Source organism: Catharus ustulatus, chromosome 1 (assembly GCF_009819885.2).
Source record: "Catharus ustulatus isolate bCatUst1 chromosome 1, bCatUst1.pri.v2, whole genome shotgun sequence".
In the NCBI taxonomy this organism is placed as follows: domain Eukaryota; kingdom Metazoa; phylum Chordata; class Aves; order Passeriformes; family Turdidae; genus Catharus; species Catharus ustulatus.
In genome coordinates, this window is record NC_046221.1 from 21007569 (window position 1) to 21029157 (window position 21589).

The 21589-nt window shown below is 42.5% G+C and overlaps 1 protein-coding gene across 1 annotated transcript; it reads right to left on the reverse strand.

Moving 5' to 3' along the window:
• Window positions 1-3726: 3726 nt before the first annotated feature.
• VIM (vimentin) lies at window positions 3727-12002 on the reverse strand. Its single transcript, XM_033062971.2, has 9 exons — window positions 11378-12002; window positions 11139-11199; window positions 7047-7142; window positions 6745-6906; window positions 6129-6254; window positions 5203-5423; window positions 5070-5113; window positions 4567-4652; window positions 3727-4087 (listed from the first exon to the last, which is right to left on the reverse strand). The coding sequence occupies exons 1-9, from the start codon at window positions 11917-11919 to the stop codon at window positions 4046-4048; spliced, it is 1380 nt and encodes a 459-aa protein (XP_032918862.1). The 5' UTR covers window positions 11920-12002; the 3' UTR covers window positions 3727-4045.
• Window positions 12003-21589: the final 9587 nt, after the last annotated feature.

Genomic DNA, 21589 nt, shown 5'->3' on the forward strand with positions numbered 1-21589 from the left:
GGAAAATACCTGGATCTGAAATCAGTAAGTGCCTGATTCACTGAAATCAGTGAATGCTAAACACCTTCCTAGTGGACCCCTGAGACTGGCTTCCACTTCTGATCTTGACTGCTGTGTTCTATGGCCCTGCATTTCAAACAGGGCTGACAATGCCTCACCTCCTGCAGGGGTGTTGCAAAGGACCATGAAGAACAGCAGAGGGTGTTACTCTAGAGTAAATTAAAAATTCTTGAAAGCCAAGCAGATGAACTCAGGAAATAGAAATGCAGGAGATCTGAAATGCTCTAGCAGTGAGCAGTAGTGACTCTTGAAGTGCTGTGGGGTGTTTGCACTCAGTAAGACAAGGTCCATGAACTTGCAGCTCAAATCCACAGGATTATGCATGAGCATGAAGAGACCAAATGAAGACTGAAGATACAATTTTATTTTTGGCACTTCCTAGTTCTGCATGTGTAACTGCACTCAAGAAAGTGTCTCTTAGAGTAGTCTATTCTATGTGAATTACTTTTAAAGTTTGGACAATATCCAGGCTTCCCCTGTGGAATGATACTCTAATGAAAATCTCTAATACTGGTTTGGGCACCAGCAAAATTCTCTATCTAGCCACTCAACTGTTCATCCTCTCCAAACATGGCAATTTATATCCTCTGGATTCCTTCCCTTCCAGCAGTTGGCATAAGCAAGCCCTGGCCAGGAACAGGCCCCTGGCAACACCAGGTGTGCTCCAGCAGGACATGATCTCCAAATGATCTCCACACAGCATTGAGTCCTTGGTGACGGAGGGGAGGGGAGGGGAGGGGAGGGGAGGGGAGTGGAGGGGAGTGGAGGGGAGGGGAGGGGAGGGGAGGGGAGGGAAAAGTACGTCTGCTTTATACTAAAGCAGACCAACTGGATGGCAGAAGAACTGCATTAGTTGCCTCTTCCCAGGGGCTTGGAATATGGAGTCTCTGCTAACAGTTTCTGTGTTTTGCAATGTTATTTAAAAAAAAAAAAAAAAAAAAGGAAAACAAGGTTCTGTCTGCACGAGGCAAAACAAACTAAATATGAGAATATAAATTCTCAGTGATCTGGAGGATTGGTATTGTTGACTGTGGGAACAGCTTGCATATTTGGAGGCATTCATATATAAGCTCACAGGAGCAGCTTGGTGGGGCTCGTTGGAGGGCAGGACAAGTGCCTGGCCATCCGTGGGGGATGCCCCTCTTGGTGCAACTGCTGCCTGCAGTTATTAGGATGTGAAATACAGTTCTGAGGTCAGCTGCTGGCTCAGCACTAAGCAGCTTTCAGTAATTATATATGAGCATAAGGCCCCTAGATCAAACACTGAGAAGTTTATACAGCCACTGTCCACTCTCGACCATGAGGGTGCTCTTGCACTCACAGGGGTGCGGGTTTTTGAGGTTTCCTGCAATCTCCTTATCCCCTTGGCAACTAGGTTTATTTATTTTTATTTATTTTTCTATTTATTCCCAGGACTGAGAGCTCTGCCACATGCTTCTCTGTGTTCTGAGTAACCCCAAACACCAAAGAGCCAAGAATAACTCCTTTGCTGCAGTCAGTGCTTGATACAGGCACTTCTTTTATCTACTGAGTGAAGCAATCAAAGACAACAGAAAGCAGTGAGCCAGGTAGCTAGCAGCAGAGTGGGGAGCCTGAAAGACTGAAAGACTATCACAACCTCCAGAGGTCAATGTGCATTTCAGAAAGCACTCTGTGCTGTGGGTCTCTGTCCAGAGCCACCAAGGGTGCCCACCATCCCCTAGTGGAGCTGGCTCTCCCTGCCCATACACTGCCAGATGCCACCAAACAGGGGTCTGACATTGCTTTAGGGGCAAGAAATGACATTTAACATTGGCTCAACTTTTTCAGCAACTAGATCTAGAGAAAGATTTAAGTAGTCTGCAACAGGCAGGACATCAGCTCCTTATTCCACCTGTCCTGAAAGACTGTTTACACTCATAAAGTACTCAAAACGAGACATTACACGTGCCCAGGCCTGTTATTATCACAGGGAATACTTCCCATGAAAGGTCATTTGTGCTTTTTTTAATCAGTCTGGATGTTGAAAGGTAGTAGAAAACCTGGTGTCTGTAATCTCTGCAACGTGAAAAAGGCTGTGTTCACTCTGTTTCTAGCAAGACTATCCTACCCACCATATGGTGGACCAGGTTGAATCTGTTCTGCTTTGCTGAGGCCAAAGCTGTGGCTGATACTGGGTTCCAGGCAAACGCTGGACCAGCTGCAGGACTTTTCTCTTGGGAAGCACATAAAGCACCAAGCTGCACAGGGACATATCCCAGCCTAATGGATATACATGTATCATGTGTACATGTATGTGTTACACCATGTTAGGTGTAACAGCAAAGAGAAAACTCCCCCTGGCCTGATGGGAAGTGGGAGGCTGAAGTCTGAACACTTACTAGAGGAAAGTGGTATAAGAACAGCACCATGCCTTGTTTGAAAATGTAGGTGCTTTTCTGCTATGAAGAATAGCTGCAGAAATTCTCCCTGTGTGGCTCAAAGATATAAACTGCCCTCCTGCCCAGGCCCTACCTTCAGGATCCCTGCCTGTGTGTTAGAGGTGCAGCACATCCCAAGCACTGCCCACCTCCTGCTTTAGTACCCTGGCTGCAGGATTTCTAATCTGGGATGAGAAAAGCAGCCTCCTACTACCCCCATATCCCCACCAGTGCCTGCACTTGAGCAAAGGTAAGAACAAAGATGGAAAAGGAATAAATCGATTTCATCCCTATCAGATGGAGGTAACAGTAAGTTTTTCTTACAGATCAATTCCCAAATGCAAGGAAGAGTGCCTGTACAACATGAAAGTACTAGCCTCACCCTGAATGTTATTCATATGAACTGAAAAATTTGTTTGCTCACTCCAGAAAATTTGTACCTCAGTGAAAATTTACAAGAAGCAGATTTTAGAGAATACAGAACAGAGCAGCTACTTTCATGGGGCTCTGCTGTGGATCTTTATTGTGTTTAAGAAGTATGTTGCTCTGCAGAAGAAAACTTTAATGTTCAGAGAAGACATCAACTTCCACTACTGCCTCCTGGAAGACTATGGCAAAGCAGAGTGGAACTTCCTTGTTCCCATTTTGCGGCATTTACACTGATGTTCAGCAAAAAACACGAAGCAGGGTGTCTCTCTTTTTTTAAAACGAGTGTAAATACTGGAATTCTCAGGAAAAAGGCAAGTTAGTCTCTCCTAACCCCACTCCAGCCAAAGCTTTCATGTGGCTTCTGTAATACCAACAAGCCTTTGGGAACTAGCTGTTCCTAGAAAAATAAGTTCATGCACCAAGTCAGCTGTTAACTTTGCAAGGTGCTGTCTGAGATAAGGGCTCACATGAACTATTTCTCTGCTACATAACTACTGTGTTTTATAAAGCCAAGTTTTAAGGTACTTCAGGCATTCTGACATTTAGTAACTGCATTAACTAGTATATGGAAGCAAGATTAATTTTTATTAGTTTGAAGTATCATTTTATTCACGTGATAAGAAATATCATAATACATTATGCATCTGCCAGTTATAATCCATTTTAATTGGTTCCAAAACCTAAGCATTAAATGAGTAAGACAGTTTATCTAGTTAAACTGAAAAAACAGCATTCCACACAGCCAGTACTAGAGATGTCAACCGTATAATAATTCCAGCATTATGTTGTTATGGCTTTCCAGAAAGTCATGAAATTAACAAATTAGAACACATCAAGAGCCATTTTCCAAAGATTTATTGAAGTAGCGACAGGTTGCTCATACTGTGCTGGAAAAAGCAGTTTTTATTGAATTCAGATACTTAAAAACAGTATTGCAGCACAAGATATTGCTATTTGTAAACTAGACTCCATTGTAAACTCTAATCCTTCAGGGAGAGTCAGTTTGCAAGATCTAAGACCTATTTCCTAGCATAATCATCTTGCGCTCATGGAAAAACTGCAGAAAGGCACTTGAAAGCTGTTTCTTCCTTTAAGACATGGACTTTTTCAATCTTGCTGGTAAGAATTTCTCCTTTTTATGCTTCTTCACTTCAGCTTTACTCCAAGTCATCGTGATGCTGGGAAGTTTCATTAATAACCTAATGAAAAACAGAAACACTTGCATTAAGTTTTAATGTTTTTAAGAAGTGGTTTTTTTAAGAAGTGGAACATCCCCTTCCAAAATGTGATTAAGTGGGTATCAGCTCTCACTTATGAGAAATTCTAGTCTTTAAATAGCCAGAAGCCATTTGAATTTTATTTACTCACACCAACCACAGCACCTTATCTGAAGCAAGTACCTCTATTTACTGTCACGTTTTCCTAAGGAAATCTTTTGAGAATCTCAGCTGAACTTAAATACTCAATACATAGGTAACAGTCACTAAGTTTTACTACCAGATGAAATTAGATTTTTTTTCAGAGAAACCTGTTTACTATATCTGTATGTTCACACAGCTTGTGTGCCAGGTGCTGTTCTACTCAATACTTACTAGCACATACAAGCTGCAGTAAGCAGTAGGCAAACTTACGGATTTAAGGTAGCCAGCTGTGATAGAAATAAAATCAAAGCACCAACCTGTCCGTCTCTAGTTTCGACGGTCTTAATTAGAAGTGTTCTCTTCGAGTGAGTGTCAACCATTGGCTGAGACTCAATGTTGGTTTCTGCAAAAAAGATGTACTATTAACAATAGTCTAGATGAAGTGCCTCCTCAGAGAAACGAGCTGTAACAGATTTTAGTGTCTACTTTCAGAACCCCAATTTAGTATACAAACAAGTCTCCTGCTCTGAATAAGCCAGATCTTCTACATTTTCTCTTCATGTCCCTTAAAGCACTTTGAGCAGGTATCCAAACTAATTACTTGCTATGTACCAATATTTAAAAAATGTGTCCAGGAACGAAAGAGCTGCTACCATCCAAGGTTAAGTAATTGCAAATACTGTAGTAGTTAGATCCAAGAAGAGCATTCACAACCAATTGCACTTATACAAGTTCAAAAACCAGCACAAAAGCATCTACTCAGAACCCTCATGCTAATGATAAAGCAACTGCCTAAACTGTAATAGCAGAAACAGCTTACCTCTCAGGTTCAAAGCAGCAAAGGTCGGAATAGGCATGTTAATCCTGAAGGAAAAAAATTGATAAAATCAGACACGGCTATAAAGTATCTTCTAGCAATTCCTGGTTTTAGAAAAGTGTCTGCATGTGATTACCTGCTCTCTTCACCCTCCAGCAGTTTTCTGTAGGTGGCAATCTCAATATCAAGAGCCATCTTTACATTCAGCAGGTCCTGGTACTCGCGGAGATGGCGAGCCATTTCTTCCTTCATGTTCTGAATCTCATCCTGCAGACGGCCAATAGTGTCTTGGTAGTTAGCAGCTTCAACAGCAAAATTCTCCTCCATTTCACGCATCTGGCGCTCCAGGGACTCATTCTGGAAGAGAATAGTGAAATCAACCACTGCTGCAGTTCAGTCACTCTTCCCCATCCTCAAGACCCTTAACATTTTAAAGAAGGAAAGTTGTGTTACACTAGCATCCCTTCAGAAAATGCCCAGACATCTCAAATTTTTCATCTCTTTATCTTCCCTTTGCAAAGTCAAGGAGGGTTATTCTGCAGCGTGATCTGAAGTGTGCCACATAAGTGCTCTACCAGGTGGCAAAACCATCCTTTACAGTAAGCCCAACACAAGCAGTTGAAGCCAGCACACAGGCAGTCCTAGTAGAGGAGATTTGCAGGTATGCTGAACACCGTTATATCCATTTCAAGCCTCTCTTTAAGGCAGTCATGTTCTAGCAATAGCAAAATTTGCACCTTTCACTGCTCCTCCAGGTATTTTTAAAGTCTTAGTTGTACCTGACAGACAAGGCATAAACACTCTCAGAAAGAGCTAAATAAACAGTGACTATTGTAGCAAAAGAATGAACTTATAGTTTACAGTTTAAGTAAGACTGATTAGGTGTATCAATCTTGCCAGTGCACTGTTGTGCATACACACAAATAGAGCTCACAGCATCCTTTTCAAAAAGTACTAATATGCTGCTGAATGGCATGGCAGATCACCTGCACTCACATCCAAATTAACAATTAAACTGCAGTGCAGTGCTTAAAGCTGCAATGAAGAACAACTTCTACTTACGCTTCCCTTGAGAGCATCAACTTCGCAGGTGAGAGACTGGATCTGTCTGCGGTACTCATTCGCTTCCTGCTTGGCCTGGCGCAGGGCATCGTTGTTCCTGTTAGCAGCTTCCGAGAGATCTGCAAACTGGAAAACCCCAGTCTGGTCAGCATAACACTTCAACAGAACTGGTGAAACAGACCTTCTGTGGACACAGCAGTTGAGGGCAACTGAGGGTATTACAAGGGTTAGCACCTGATATGCTTAAATATTAGTATTACTCTTAGAGTGCCTCTCTATTTCTAAAGGTTATATTAGAATTCATAGCCAACTTTCATACTTGTTTCCCTATCCTGTACATTTCCCACCATTTTTCACTCCTTTCTCCAGTACTTCATCCAACATCTGTTTTCAGGTACAAGCACAGGAAAGACTCCCAGTGTGCACCCATTACTTTGTTACTGTAATTATGGCACAAAATGTTTTCAGTTGTACCTTTCCCAGACTAGGATTTAAAAAAAGACTTTGTGTCATGGTTATGTTCATGTCCATTAGAGAGAAAGAGAGAGGGAATAGCAAGTGGTACAGCAAAGCTGTTAAACAGAATTAGTTCCAGTGCCTGATGCATTTTACTTACTTTGGACTTGTACCACTCTTCAGCTTCCTGAAGATTCTTAGCAGCAACACTTTCATACTGCTGGCGAACATCACGCAGGGCAGCAGTAAGATCAGGCTTAGAAACATCCATATCAATTTGGATGTGCTGTTCCTGGAGTTGGGCCTGCAATTCTCGGATTTCCTTAGAGAGAAGCAGACACTCAACATTACTGCACGAAAGCACACAGATCATACATAGGTGGGGACTCTGGGACAGAACCAGCAATGTGCTTCCTTGCTAGACAATCTGCACCTAAACACAGACCTCATTCCTCAGCTTACCTCATCATGAAGTTTCTTCAAGAAGACAATCTCCTCTTGCAGGGACTCAACTTTGCGCTCAAGATCAAGACGTGCCAGAGAGGCATTGTCAACATCCTGACCAGAGAGAAGAACAATTCATAATCTTACAAAACTGATGGAGAAAAGTCATACAGCAAGTTCAGTAGCATACAGACTGATGCTACATCTGAGCTTTTTGACAAGACAACAGGAAATCAAAAGCTGTAAAAACCCTTTTTGCCACCTCCTACCTTAGCCTTAAACAATTATATGTGCCTTTACTGCGAATTTGAAAACTATACCACACATGTTGATTACATCATCTTTGCTGACATGCTGCTAAGCATGATCAAGAGCACACAGATCATAGTGGGTGTAAATCCTTCAAGTACTTGAGTCAGAAGTCAGCAGTAAGTGCCTCTAGCTTGACTACATGACAGAGTTGCAATTTGCAAACTTCCACTCTTTTCAGTGGGGCTGAAAAGTGCAACACATGTGCACTTGTGTACCTCTCAGTAGGCTTAACTTATGGACTCCTTAGTGAAAAAGGACAGAGCCCCTTAGGTCCACAAACCACACTTTTAAAGCATATTGTAAAGCTAGTCGGGTACATATAAGAACTGCAGCATTCACTTAATGCAGGTAAACAGATCTCCCTTGAGAAAAAGAAAGTATGAGCATAAACACAAACTGAGCAACTCATCATTGCCTACACCCTCAGTTGCTGGCAAAGACTCCACCTTTTGCTGGACAGAGATAGTCTTAATCAACAGCAAAAATTCATTTACAGCATAACAGAAGACACGTCAAAAATGTTACAAGGGAGCAACTTGAATTAGTTCAAAAACATAAGACTAAACATTGATTGGCAACTTCTTATATTTTGAATGTGTTGGGCATTTAGCTTGCAAAGGGGAAGATTGTTCCTTTCACACTAGTTACATACACAGCCACATGCTTGTGCTCACAGGGTATTAACATATCAGGTTCTCACAGCTTACTCTAAAGCTATTTTGGATTGCCCAAAGCATAAGCATTCCTAATCAGCAGCTCTCTATTATGGCACCTTTGAAAAAAGGAGTGTTTTCTTCAGACTCCTAGACAACCTTTCCTTGGATCACTCCTACGCTGGGGTAAGGTCCTTGCTCCAGAAGAATTATTCTGTTTACTTTATCCAGCAAAATACCCCTTTTGTGCATCATTCCATAACTTTTCCATCAATTCCAGCTTTACACCCACAGTTCATATCAGCACTGTTTTCCAGTTCAGGGAAAGAATTTCCTAATTAATTTGTTCTCCTCCCCCCAAAACCCCTCAAGATCATTCTGGCAGAAAATGACATGGCTGTGATCCAACATGTTTACATAAGTGACCAGACATCCAAAGATTTTCCAGGGGATTTTCCAGAAATCTTCAACCTGAAAGCCATTAATTTTTTTTTGTAACAACGGAATGGCTACAGGATTTTAGGACCTTATAGTAAATTGAAAGCAATTTAAATTGAAGACACTTGCAATATGTGGTATGTATTTTACTATACGCGATCATTTATGTATTCCCTATCACTAAGATTCAGTGTTTCAGTAGTTCCCAAATGTGTGGAGAACCACATAAATGAATAGACTACTTGTAGCCTGAACAAACAAGTACAAGTCATAGATACATTCAGTTGGAGTAGGCACTGATTTTATCCTAGGAGATTCTTCAGTGCCTGCCACATACATCGCAGGGTTGAACATCCACGTTTACTTCAGACAAACCTCATGTTAGCCAGGACCTGAACTCTTAGGCTCAGGTTCAGGACCTATTCCTTGCTGCTAGACTAGCTGGCAAAGCTGCAGTAACTTTCTCACTAGCTGTGATACTTGTTCTGCCCTAAAGGAAAGTCCTCGCTGAATTTTCACATATACTTCATGCAGTACACTCCCAAGCACATGAGTAAAATCCCATCTTTGCCCAGAAGAAATAAATTAAAATTCAGTACATATGAGCTCAACAGTCTGAGGCAGCTTTTGGAAATAAAAGCTGAAGTTCAGATATTAATTCTTTATTTTAATATACTGAAGCACACAACTGCTCCATCAAGTAAAAAGTAGCTTTGATGATACATGAGAACTACAGAAATCATCTGCTAAAGTGTTCTAAAACTATACAACTTTCCAGTGGAAAAATGTGATTTGTTTTAAAATAGAAAGCACAACAGGATATTTCAGCTTCAGTGTTCAGAGAATTTAATTTCACTTTCAGAAGAACAAAGTTACACTGAAACAGATTTAGGTTTCAAAACCTGCATGTTAACTCCACCCTTGCCAGTAAGGAAAAATGAGGCATGAGTGATGTTCAAATCAAGCACACAAGCATGCACCAGTTATGTCTTAAGTGGATTTAGTGTAGAGTTTCCACAGACAATGATTAGCATTTCTGTAGCACAGGCTACAGCTTAGGAGGTAAAATTGATCCAATTCTGACTGTCCTGCACACACACACATCTGCTGGAGGCTGAGCTCCTGAATGACCCCTTTCCAAAGTAGATGGAAGAGCTGGATAATGGGTGTGGGGTATGCACACCAAGCCAAGTTCACTTTAAAGCCTAGAGCCTTCATAAGATTCAACAGGATTGAAATACAGACATGCCTGAAGTGCACCAATTAAATATGAAAGATCATGTAAAAGCCAATCTTAAGTCAATTGATCTTTCAACTGAATTCAGCAATAAGGTTCTCTAAAACTTAAGTTAAATGCTCCTTCATAGAACTTCATGCTACTTTAAATTGTCTTAGCACTCAAAAAATCCCCCCAAACCCCATCAAATTAAAAAAAAAACCCCAAAACCAAAAAAACCCACAGAAACTCAAATTGAGGCAGTATCCCTAATTGTTGTTTAAAACTTCTGTCCCCAGAACGCCTGTGGAGACTGAATTCCCAGGCTCTGAATGGGAGTAGGTGTTTCAGTTTCCCCTATCTGTTGAACACACCTGCTCTCCTTCAAGGACTGTAAATATACTGCAGTCAAAAGCCTTTCCCAGGGAAATACTGAATCAAGTGCTGATTTCCTGAATAGTGACTTCTATTAATGCCTATGAAGAGCTCTTGGACAAAGTCAGCCTGTAGCCAGCTGCCTGGTGATAAAGGCAGTCACTTCCAGTCTGGAAGAATGCTAACAATGCTGTTTTACACCAGCAGTTTTAGGGAAGAGACCTTGTTTTGAGAAGGCACATTCCTAAATATCTCTTAGTCCAAACAAGGCTTAATCTAAGTTGAAAGCTGGTTTTGCACAAGTGAAAATTTGAGCTTAAGAATTTTTGAACGCTGTTTGCACAGTTGTTTCTGGTTGTCATGTAGATTTACTTTATTGAGATAACATCACAGCATCGTACAAAAACTAAACTCTAACATAACTTGTTTCCTAGGTTAACATCTTTGTTTTACAGAGGATTAGATTCCCCGTTCTTAATGGGCACCTAGGGGAGGCAAACTCAATCCTGTGACCTTGCCCCAAGGAACATATTGTCTACTTCTTGTCAGGAGACAACACCCACATGCAAAACCTTAAATTTGAAACTGTTGCCCAGCAATGCACTGACCAGTGATTCATCAAAAAGGAGTTCTGTTTTGTACAGAAACTGGCCCATAATAGACACATTTCGCTAGAAATATTCCCGCACCATTACACATTTAGTAAGAATGCAGCCCACTGCGCCCCCCCCTCCTACACAAAGGGATCTATTATTTCAATCTGCTGCCACCACACTTGCCATAATGCCTGTATCTGCATTCCACGGTGAATCCCATAGAAACCATTAATACCCTTCAGCCAAGCGAGCAGATGGCCCCCTTTCACTTTTATTGGATCGGAAAGTGATTCCACGGTGGGGCGTTTTTTGTAAAACGGGCTAGACTTGGATAAAGCAGGACAATAGTTTCCCTCCCCTCCCCTCCGACTGCAGCATCCCCCTAAAGAAAACACGGAGGGCCCGCGTGAGAACTGACAGAATCTCATTGTGCAAGGCAAGCAAACTCCTGCACTCCCACCCTCCGCCCCAGGCACAGCCACCACCCCCTCGGGCCCCTCCCTCCCCCAGCACCGCTAACCTGTCTGAAGGACTGCAGGGTGCTCTCGGCCTCCTCCCTCTGAAGCATCTCCTCTTGCAACCTACAAGGGGCAAGACAGAGGTGAGGAGGAAGCGGGGGTCACCCAAACACCCCGCCGAGCCTCCCGCCCGCCCGGCGCCGCTCGGGATGCTCGGGGGTGCCCCCGCGCCAAGGGACGGGCGAGGGGAGGCAGCGGGAGGCGCCGGCAGCCCGGACCCGCGTCCCCCAGGCGCACTCACTTCTCCCGCAGCCGCATGATGTCGTCGGCGAGGTTGTCCCGCTCCACTTCCACGCGTGCCTTGTCGTTGGTGAGCTGGTCCACCTGTCGCCGCAGCTCCCGCATCTCCTCCTCGTACAGGTCGCCCAGGCGGGACGTGCCCTTGCCCTTGAGCTGCTCCAGCTCGGCCAGCAGGATCTTATTTTGCTGCTCTAGGAAGCGCACCTTGTCGATGTAGTTGGCGAAGCGGTCATTAAGCTCCTGCAGCTCAACCTTCTCGTTGGTGCGGTTCGCCTTGAACTCCGTGTTGATGGCGTCGGCCAGGGTGAAGTCCACGGAGTCGTGGAGCCGCATGGGCGGCATGCTGCTCCGCAGCCGCACCGACGTCGTCTTGGTGGCGTACATGCCGCCGGGCGAGGCGGACACGTACCGGGCGCTGCTGGGCCGCAGGGCGCTGCCCAGCGAGTACCGGCTGCTGGACGTGATGTACCGGGTGCCGGTGCTGGGGCGGCTGCCCCCGCCGAACATGCGGCGGTACGAGGAGTTTTTCGTGCTGATGCTCATAGCGACGGCGGCGCGGGCTTTGTAATCCGGGAGCGCAGCGGGACGAGCAGGGTGTGCGGCGAAGAAGGGCGGCGGCCGCGGCCAGACCCCTTCTTATGGACGCCGCGAACCCGCCCCGCCGGCCCGCCCCGCTCCGCCCCGCCCGCGGGGAAGGGGCGGCGGCCGCGGACACAAAGGAGGCGAGCGGGGCGGCTCGGCTGGGCTCGCGGGGTGGGCGGCAGCCTGTGCTGGGTCCCCAGAGGCTGGCAGGTTTCCGCCGGGGCTGCGGGACGTGGCAGGGCGGTGCCCCACCCCACAGAGGGGCGCGGGGAACCCCGGCTCGGCGCGCCCGCGGAGTTCGGGGTGACAGCAGCGGCATCTTCGGTGTCGCGGAAATGGGCACTGGGTTTCCCCTTGCATCTCGTTGTTCCTCCCCAGAGTGAGCGCGGTGATTGCAAGAAAGGGTTGGCAAGTTTAATGTTTTATGTCACGGGCCTGGCAAAATACTCTGAATAACTTATTAAAGCCCCTCCGTAGGTATGCTGTATATATCTATACATCTTTCTAAGAACCTTTCATTTCTTTTGAGCTTTCTGAAAGAGTAGGATCAGGGAGAAATTATGCTAACTATTCACAAGGGGCTGCCAAGTGTTCAAAATGAACAGCCAGAAAAATAATGTATGTGTTTTCTTTAGCTGCCTCCCATGATAGCAATCTCAGCTCCTATGCTTAAGACACAAACTTTACAGGTTAAATATGTTTTCCTTGTAGCTGGATAAGCAGTTACATGCTAAGGCTTAATTCTGCCACTATTATAATAGTGATCCCAGGACTAACTTAGGGTTTTTTTGTGGGGGCAGTACATTATTGAAATTGCTGCATCCAGGATCTTGTTCCTGGATAATAACTAGGATAGTAGCAGGCATGATTTTAATAAAAGTTTATTTCTTCACTGTTGTACCAAACAGACTTTTGCTATCAGTTTTGGTAAGCATATGATCAGAGTCTTAGGAAAGCATCTGACAAAATGAAATTGTCCATCAGCTATGATCTGCGAATAATGTGTGTAACACAAAAGGCTGGACAAAAATCTCAGTGTTTTTAGAGCAATTTTACTATCAAAATAGGACTACCAGCAATGGAAAAGAATGATGTAGGTAGTACAGGGCAATAGCAATGGCATAAAAGGTAACAGAGAAAAACTTTGTGTAGCAGCAGATTGTTTCAGCGGGAATACAGAGGTTGTTTATGGAAGATGACAGAATCTCTGCCATTTAGATAACTTAAAACTTGAATGGCCAAAGCACTACTCACATCCTGAGATTCTGTATCAATGCATCAGGTAAGGGACATCTTTTTCCTCTTCACTATGGGAAGCGAGTGATACATTGTAGAGGTATTATCTGCAATGTATTAACGTCAGCACTTAGGGGATGCAAAACTACCACTGATTTTTGATTCTTCTTAGCTTTTAGTCCTGCAGGAAGAAATATCTTCACTGGAAGTTCTGATTAACCTGAACATGAAGAGTGGGTAGAGAAAAAGGTCATCTTCACACCCCAATTCAGTAGTCAACTATTGTACTTCAGGTAATGTACTTTACAAGGAAGAATGTGAATCTATGTATTTTAATAAAGATCTTGGTTTTTTGAAGGAAATTTCCACTTTGCTTTCATTCTGTTGGCAGCCAGAAGTTTGGAATGCAGTTTGTATCTAAATACGAGTCCTTGAGGTTTCAATTTCTATTGTTCACTGGAGCTTAGTCAAGCAAAGGAAGCTGACAAGGTTGAGCTACTGAAGTGCTTGCAGTTTAAGTCCTGAGCTACAGCTCATTCCATTCACCCACTGAATAAGAGGCAGAGGTCACACAGCATTCCTGAGGCTAAGGGTTCCCGAAGCCCAGCCTGGACACTGTTGTGCTACCCAGCCCTCTCAGAGCTCTATTTAAGCCATCAAGTTTGAGCTGTAAGCCTTTGTGAGCCCTGGCACAGAAGTACATACTTGTTATATGAGTGGGCAAAAAGCAAAACAGCACATAACCAACAGTCTCACTGATTAAAGATGCTTTACTCTGAAATACTGATAGCTTTAGTAGACTGTTGGTTTTTTAAAGATGTGCTGGTACCCCATCTGTTTTTCCTAACAGAGCACAACTTACACTTCACAAAACCTTCAATGGCACACATATGGAAGAATCATCCTCATTCAGAAAATGCTTTGCCCCTAAAATCCAAGGTATTTGTTTTAGTAAATATGACCCACCCACTTCATGTTTCGAGTGTAATTTCCGTATGTCTATGTCACTGCAGCCATATGTGCTCTTGGCCACCTGCCTCATTTCTGTGTCTCACTATGAAATGTTCAGATACTGCTGGCTGTTGGGATTACAGTAAACCTTTAAGTGCCTTTTGCTGCTTGGCACACAGATGCACAAATGGAAGAAACTGTGAGTTTCTTGTAAACTGTAATAAATTTAACGCACATTTGCTTTGCAAACCCCAAAGGAGATTAAGACATGTCCCCTTGAAATACAAAATAATCTCTACTTTTCAGAAGAGACTGTCTGAGTGTAGCCATAAATGTCACAGAGAGTGTACTTTGAATGGAAATGAAATCACAGTAATCTGTCTAGTTTCATGGAAATTCCATGGGACTCTCAGAGGAGTGGCTGGTGGGGAACTTGACCACTTCTGACATGAAGAACAGACAGCTAAAAGCATCACTCAGCACCACATTGGGGATTATTCATAAACTACTGGTTGTCATCTGTGCTCTTTACTGCAATGCCTTACACTGCAATTCCAGTGTGCAGTCATGCAGCTGCCTGGTCAGCCTGCAACATCACCTCTACCAAAGTAGATTAGAGGTAAGAGTGCAAATAAGAGCAAACAAATATTTTTATCACAAGAGTTTCAGTTCACACTGAAATTTTCCTTTTGCCCTTTTATTTTCTGTGGCCTTTTTTCAGATAATTACGTATTGGTTTACTGCCAAGAATGAAATATGGAGTCAAGTCCTAGAAATTTAGCAAAAAGACACCTGTATTGTGTGTAACTTTGATTAATGGGAAAAATGGATATGCACAGAGAGAAGGTACAGGTGCTTGAATGGCTTTATATGGCATATTTGTTGTACTAAAAATTAAAAAGTCCATATAACAGAATTTATATTATTTCCTTGCAAAAATATCTGTTGGTCTGAAAAAGTGGAATTCCTTTTTTTTTTTTTTTTTTTTTAAATTTACCATTTAATTTAAACAGTAAGAAATTACAGCAATTTAGTCCGAATATTGAATGTGCTTTCTAGTCATATAAACCTTGACGAAACAGATGTGAATGCTTTTCTTAATCAGATTTGTCCTTTTCCTAAAGTTTCTGTTTCCAGGAGATGTTGAAAGACATAAAGATTAAACACCCATGAAAAAATATGCAAATATAATGATTTTTGTTGTCAGTACCATACAGCAACTGTAAGCCCTGGCATGCATGGGGCTTTAGAGGCATTCCTTCACACATCCCCTGCACCATGAGTATTAAACAAACTCTGGGCAACAGGGACACACTTTAACATGAGGAAATAAAAGACCCTTAATCATATAGAAAATTGAACAGGAGGAACACTGTAGTGCCCAGCCAGAGCAAGTGCTATGGCCTATCACTTGAGTGACTGCTGTGACTTTCACTGTCCAAGAACACCTTCAGCCATGACCTAAAAACATGAAGACTGCTATGATTTTGCAAACAGAAAGGTCTCTGTTTAAAAAAAAACCAAAAAACCAAAAAACCACCAAAAAAGGATTCTGACTAATCTTCAGCTGGGATAAGTCCTTCCTTTTAGCTGAGAGCCAAGTGTAAGGAGGAGCCCCAAAGATTGGCCAATGCATCCCGGGAAGTGACAGTTTTTCTGAACTCTGACAATCCATCTCCCTGCATTCTGACTAGGAGGAGCTGATTAGAATTTCTGAATATCACCAGGCTGCAGAACATCTAAATGTTCCAGTATTGAAATCTCACCTTGTGAGTAATTTCCTTGACTAATTTTTGTCTTGAGAAAGAAACTGGCAAATTCTTTTATAAAATTTATTTTTAAAATTATGTTGCCTATTGCCATTGCCAGCATTGTAAAGCCTATCAAATTGGTATGACTAGCTGCTGATTCTTCCAAGTAAATGACTAGGGTCTATACTTAAAACTAACCAAGTCTATTTAAAATATTCTATTTTAATGTATTATGAACTATATGAAACTGGCAGGGGTTTCATCATTAAGGAAGTGATTTGAACATGAGTCAAGCTACCCCGTTGCACAATTTATATTTCCAAAGAATTATTATTGTCATTCATTAGGCTCCTCTCTTCTATGGTTTCTAATTGCCAGAACAGGAAGTTTTCTACATCAAAATAGGACATTTCAGTACCAGATCAAGTGCTCATTTTCAAAGCTGCTACAGCCCTGTGCCCTGAGGTTATCTCAAACACCATGCACACCTCTAGAGGAAGAGGAAGAGAAAGAGAAGAGAAGAGAAGAGAAGAGAAGAGAAGAGAAGAGAAGAGAAGAGAAGAGAAGAGAAGAGAAGAGAAGAGAAGAGAAGAGAAGAGAAGAGAAGAGAAGAGAAGAGAAGAGAAGAGAAGAGAAGAGAAGAGAAGAGAGAAGAAGAGAAAGAAGAGAGAAGTTTTAAAGCTCTATCACAAGTATAGCAATTTACATAATCCATCCCTTAAAAAGACAACAAAAAGGAAAAACAAATCAAGAATGACACCCTGTCTCCATTTAACAGAATAGCACTGACTGCTAAATGGCAGCAATACAGTTAGCAGTGACTGGGACATAAAGAATGAGGTTTTCCAAACTGAGAAGAGGTTTGCGGCTCAATGCTCAACCTAAAATTCTTTAAGCAGAACCAGTTTTCAGAATACACAAAGTCCCTCAGTCTTGATTTAGGGTGCCCAAAATTAGATACAGTAATTTCATGACCATAAGGCACAACAGACTATAAGGTGCACCTTCGGGAAGTCGGCAAAATTCGCAACTTTGTAGATCATATAAGGCGCACCGGACTATAGGGCGCACTTTTTTTTGCAGCGAGGCTCCGCCCCCAGCTCCCCCCGCGTGGTTGCTGGCCAAGGCCCCGCCTCAACCCGGCAGCCATGGGCCCCCGGGGCCGCCTGTACCCAGCGAGGCCAGGGCATGCCAGACGTTGCTCCGTGCCGCCTCTCCGGTGCTGGGCTGTGGCCGCCACCCCTCCGTGCCCCCTCCATGGGGCCAGGATGTGCCTGTGGGGGGGCTACCCCGCCTGTACGGGGCTGGGGCATGCCCGCCACCACTCCGCCCCGCCTCTACCTGGCAGCCGTGGCTCTGCTGGCTCCCCCTGCGGCTCGGAGCTCTCACTTCCGGGTAGGCAAATTTCTGAACTTTGTCCATCATATAAGGCGTACTGGACTATAAGGCGCACTTCTGGGTTCGGGGAAAATTTTAGTCAAAAGGGTGCGCCCTACAGTTGTGAAATTACTGTAATTTGAAAATTCATCTCTCCACATCCTTGTTTCATTGAATTAGTATATTGTCAAAGACCAATAATTTGTTCAAGGATCATGACAGGCACTTTATATACGGACTATTTAACTTCTATATCAGATAAAATATTTTAATTAAGCAACTCAAGTTTTCAGGAAAATCTATGCAAAATGAGTAGTGTGTGTAGCTTCTTTCTGCCCTTTGCACATTGCTAACTTGGCCATCTTGACCTTGCTCAGCACTAGGTAGCAATTCCTGCAGAAAACTTTTGGCCCAGATAGAAGTCAACAGCATGGATGAACAGTCACATGTCACATTACAATGGGAAGCCCTGTCTTGGTTCACTGTTTTACATTTTGAGGTTGCAAACGTTTTTAAGGATGAGTCCATCCATCCATCCATCCATCCATCCATCCATCCATCCATCCATCCATCCATCCATCCATCCATCCATCCATCCATTCTCTCTTTGGGAAAATCTAAAATAAGTGATTCTTGTACACTGTTAATGAATCCGGTCAGTTAAACACTTACTACTTCTTTTTGGCCAAGCTTTTTCAAATCAAGCTGCTTAAAGAGCTCCTCTAGCCAAAAAACAATTAAATCTGAGAAGTGATTTCGCTCTTGTTTCTCCCTCAGTTCCATCACTTACACAAAGCATAAATAGCATAATGTTTTCTTGCCATGATATACCAGGAAATGATGATCTTTCTGAGGAAGAGGCAGGACACAGCAATGGAATTATTAATTGCGTGCAGCAATTGTTCCATTCTTCCTTTGAGATGCCCAGGACTAGAAGAACACAACTAGCTCCTTGAAGGCCAAGTTTTTTGTGGATTTCTCAGTCCAAGTTCTTGTGCCAAATCCTTGGTTCCAATGAGACTCGTAAACTGAGCGTACATTGTGTTAGCCATTCTGGGATTAATTGGCTCCTTTCAAAGGGAAGAGGTGGTGCTGCACACACCCCGAAGCTGAGAAGACTGATTTTCTAAAAAGGCATTCTGTTTTTACATGCCAGCTCTATGCCTAATTTTCAAACATAAATATACTCTATCCAGTTGGGATTAAGGAGGGAAGATGATCCAGATTTAAGATGAATAATATATTGTGGGCCACAAGGTATTGAGTGGAAAATTAATAAAATATAGAAGAGGTGATGCATACAGTTGGAGAAGGAAGAGAACAAATGTTTGGAAGAGTAGAGGTGTCCATACTTTTTCAGGTGGAATGGTGTCCTGTTTCCCAATACAGAGACAATTCACTGTCTACCTGAAATTTAAGAATTAACTTAAGAATTTTGTCTTGTGCATAGTCCAACATGTACACAGGGCAGCAGACAGCTTGTGTAGGATGACAGGAGAAAGGATCTAATAACTGTTCAGGAGCTTTGTAGATGTTTCAGTTCTGCTAACTCAGCCTTTTCCCAGCATTTGTAGCTGTTTATTTGACATGGATCAGGCATTTTTATAAACTTCATGACAGAATTTACCAAGCCTACCATGTAAGTCCAGCACATTGTGATGAAATAACATACAGGTCAGATGTCAGGATATTTCAAAGGGAGAGGCATGGTTTTCCCTGAATATGGTAATGCCACTGTCCTACAGTTGTATTCCATAAATAATCAACTTCTGTCATATCAAGAGGAATCTTGAGAGATATCCTGCAGATGAAAGACACAATACTATTGTACTACAATATACGTGATGCCAATGACAATGTGAATTATTCATAGTTTAGGTTAATTAATTACTTAAGTTTAATATTATTAGGTTTTGAACAACAGCGTCCTATACTGTTGGAGATGAGTGCTACATCTGACTTGGCACCAAAACTGTGATAAAATCATCCTCGGGGACTTCATCTGACATTCAGGGCTCCCAATGGACAATTCCAACAATCTCCCATTGTATTTTTCTGGTGAATTATGTGAAACATATTTGCTGGAGTTTCAAGTAAGCCCAACTCCCTACCACTGATTTTTGACACTGCCAGTCCATACTGACATATGTCTTGTGCAAGAAGATTTCTCTTCTTCAGAAAAAGCTATTTTAGCCCTTCTTGGCCCCTTTAGGCTAGGCTTTTTGGGGCTTCTCTCTCCAAGCTGTCTTGGCAAAAATAACATTTAAATTTCACAGTCCTTATTCTGAAATAAGTTTGTTTCAACTTCAGAAAAATCTAAAGCTTTTGTTCTTAGTTGAGGCAAAGGGGAAAGGAAAAGGGACGCCAAAAGCAGTCAAAATGACACTGTTATATTTTTCCTAGATTTTTTTTCACAATAACTTTTCAATTTATCTTTTCTTTCAGTTTATCCTTACAAAATCTCACAGCTTCTTCAAATGTTTATTATCTACTATTTTCCAAGAGACTTTTGGGTAGATATTTTATTGGCATGTTTAACAGATATCTATAGACATGTCCAAGCTAGAAAGAGAGTATTTTAAGTAACTTTCATAATTGCAGTCTATAAATGATATCAAATAGTTTTATATTAGCTTTAAAGTAACTCATTTGCAAATGCTAGCAATAGAACCAGGGTGGAAGACATCTCTGTGCTGCCTAGGCACCAAGTGCTCAGTTTCCTGGGCAGATTTTCAGTACTCACTGTGTACAATTTTGGTTTATCTCATCTGAAGGTTGCTCAGCAGGGCCACAGCTACATCTCTGCTATGGTTGCATTAAAGGTTTTCTTTCTCTCTGGAGAAAATACCCTTCTGCTGAAATCCTACTATCATGGCAGATCTCATTTCCTGTGCTAACTAACACTAGTCGTAGTCAGAGATTAAACTCACCACATGGGCTGAATGAAAAAAAAAAAATCAGTTTGGGCAGGGGCTGAACTCCTTAAAAGACAAAACTGCAGTGTACAAAAGCTGTAGGTGATACTAGATGTCATGTGATCAGCACTGACATACAGCTACAAGTCTTTTTCAGTTTGCACAGTATAAGTTGTGCAAATCATATGGGGATACTGGAGGTGAAAATTCCTGCCTTAAGCACGAAGTTAAGAGGCATATCCCAGCTCACCATCTGCACTTCCTTTCTTTCCCTCATCTCCCCTCCCCTCCCTTTGAGAGAGCAGCAGGCATCACATCATTTCCTCCTGCCCTTGCAAGAGAGCTGGGATCTCCCACGCCATTACCTCATCCTGAACTGATCCCCCTTTAACAAATGTCTGGCTCCATGCCTGCTGTCACCCTTCAGAGGTCTGAGTCAAAACACATTCATTGCACCAGAAATCTTTTGCCGGACTACAGGGGCCTTAAAGAGCTCTGAGTCGGTTTTGTTCAGTCCAGTGAATATATAAATTTTTATATAATTTGTTTTGTCAAGCACTGGAATGTGTAAGCTCAAGAAAGTCAATAACACATGTCCAGATTACCTTTGCAGGCCAAAGGTAACAAACAGCCCAGATTTATTTAGATTTAAATGTATTTAAACCAGAAAAGTAAAGATTTAATTAGAGAAGTTAGAGAAGTGATGCTTTTTTATTCCTTACTCCCTATGGAGTATATACCTAGCACCAAAACCTGAACATAAAATCTTGAAATGGAGCTATTAATATATTTGAAAACCAAAAGGTTAAAAATATTTGTCTGACCACTCTTCCAAGTAATTTCAGCTACATAAATTTCCCTGATAGAGAGTTCTTAGAAAATGCACTGAGACTGACAAACCTGCTTTGATGTGGTTTTCATTTCTAATCTTGCAGATGTGTGGCATTATAAATGAAAATCATAGGCTGCCTTAGCCACTTGGGCACAGCCCAGCAGGCTTCCTGGAAGCACCGCCTCTGTGGCTGACAGCTACTTTTACTGAGTACCATTTCAGAAGAAACCAACTCTGATAAATACCCTCCTAAACATAACATCCGATAAAGATAGATTTTGATAAACTGCAAAAGGTTTTCAGTTTTATTGGTAACCTACTGAGCCAATGGTTATGGAAACAATAATTGATGCCATACGCTCTCAGTGATTTTTTTCAATTCACTGGTTGCATGGCAAGGATATGACATGCCTCACATTCTTTCCTGGCCCCAATGATTTCTGACCCAGAACATGAGCTTCCCTTCCAGACAGCTGAGATGTTTGCATACTCTTTCTGATCCTCATTTGGGTATTTAGTTATATCGGACCTTTGGACAGAAGAAGCATTTTTTTCCTTTTTCAGCCGTC